The sequence below is a fragment of the Pollachius pollachius genome (genome assembly GCF_949987615.1).
Source record: "Pollachius pollachius genome assembly, chromosome: 1".
Lineage (NCBI taxonomy): Eukaryota > Metazoa > Chordata > Actinopteri > Gadiformes > Gadidae > Pollachius > Pollachius pollachius.
In genome coordinates, this window is record NC_136934.1 from 345,001 (window position 1) to 346,791 (window position 1,791).

The 1,791-nt window shown below is 47.6% G+C and overlaps 1 protein-coding gene across 1 annotated transcript in view; it reads right to left on the reverse strand.

Moving 5' to 3' along the window:
- prdm6 (PR domain containing 6) overlaps positions 1-1,516 on the reverse strand; it is a gene marked incomplete at its 5' end in the record, with an annotated part of 29,375 nt that extends 27,859 nt beyond the window's left edge. Inside the window, one exon of the mRNA XM_079749674.1 lies at positions 889-1,516. Within this exon, the coding sequence (XP_079605800.1) occupies positions 889-1,516 (628 nt within the window). The remainder of the gene's footprint in view (positions 1-888) is intronic.
- Positions 1,517-1,791: the final 275 nt, after the last annotated feature.

Below are 1,791 nucleotides of genomic sequence, written 5' to 3' on the forward strand. Positions count from 1 at the left end.
CCATATATACCCTCTAACCCCATATATACCCTCTAACCCCATATATACTCTCTAACCCCATATATACTCTCTAACCCCATATATACTCTCTAGCCCTATATATATACCCTCTAACCCCATATATACCCTCTAACCCTATATATGCACGCTCTTCCTGAGGCTTTACGCAGTGAGTGCAGATGTGTGACTGGACGCGCAAGGATCCGAGTTGACATCAATAGAGTAGAATATAGAATAATAATAAAGACAATAATAATAATTATTGTTATTATTATTATTTTTATTGATATTATTATTTTAATTAAAACAATATAATATCTAAAATATATTATTACAATTATAATAACAATGATAATATCAGATATAAAATATATGTATTATCTGTATTTCATGTAAGACTAGAGGGAGGCTTGTTGACATCTTTCAGACGTTAGATTATTAAACACATAATAATAATAATAATAATAATAATAAAAATAATAATAATAATAATAATTATAATAATAATAATAGAAGGCCTTTGAATGGATTATACTTTAAACACGAAATATGCATTATTAGGATGTTCAATACATTCTATAATGACCAGCAGCTGTGTGAGAAATATCTCCCCAAGCGTAAAGAATAACTTCATGACCAGTCACCATAAGTTAGCACTTCTGTATTCATCACTATTTGGTTTGGAGAATTGTATTGTGAAAATCGAATAGCCTATTTCAATATCCATAATAAATATCCATACCTCTTATATCCATAATAAATACATCCAATCAACTGCGATAGTTAGAGTAAATTGTAATGATGTACTATGTAGTGTGTGCTGTGTAGCAAACTACATAATACACAATAGATATCATCGCAGTGAAAGTGGTAACGCGGTCCTCTTACGGTGGTTCAGATCTCCGCTGTGCGGGTTCAGCGGGATGATCTCCATCCGCTGCTGGCCGTACAGGTAGTAGTCGAGCTGCTCCGAGGTCAGCCTGCCCCGGCACGGCGGCGGGCAGGGTCCGCCGGAGCTCCTCCCGCTGGACGAGACCACGCCGCAGCTCGGCGGGCCGCCCGGATGGAGGTCCCGGGGCTCCGGGTGGAGCCCCCGGGGGTCCGGGTGGAGTCCCGCCGCTGAGTCCCCGGACCCGGGGCCGAACAGGGCGATATGTTGGGGGACCGGCAGCTGGGATAGTCCGGCCAGGGAGGAGGCCACCGAGGAGCCGGAGGAGCCGGAGGTGGAGGACGGAGTGGGAGCCGCGGAGGAGGAGGTGGAGGAACAGTTTGTGGAAGAGATGAGGTGGTGGTTGAGCCGGGACGCTCTCAAACTCTCTCCCGGGACAGATACGCGCTGGCCCGGGGGAGTCTGGCCCGGGCTGGTCTGGTCCGGGGGGGTCCGGTCCGGGGGGGTCCGGCCCGGGGTGGTCTGGCCTGAGGGGGTCTGGGGGGTTTGGGGGAAGAGCTGCTGCCAGTGGTGCAGGTAGGACGGGTCCACCTTCAGGAAGGCGCTCGGCTCTCCCGGCTTCAGCATCGCTGACGGGCGGCTGGAAGATGAAACCATAAGTTAGCTAGTCCACCAGAGTTAACTAGTTCACCCGAGTTAACAAGTAGTCATAACGAGTCTCAATCCTGCAGCTTCAAACAAGTTCAGCAAGGACGTCGAACACACCGAAAAACTACAAGAACGACCCGCCAGCCTGTGTGTGTGTGTGTGTGTGTGTGTGTGTGTGGTGTGTGTGTGTGTGTGTGTGTGTGTGTGTGTGTGTGTGTGTGTGTGTGCGTGCGTGCGTGCGTGTGTGCGTGTGT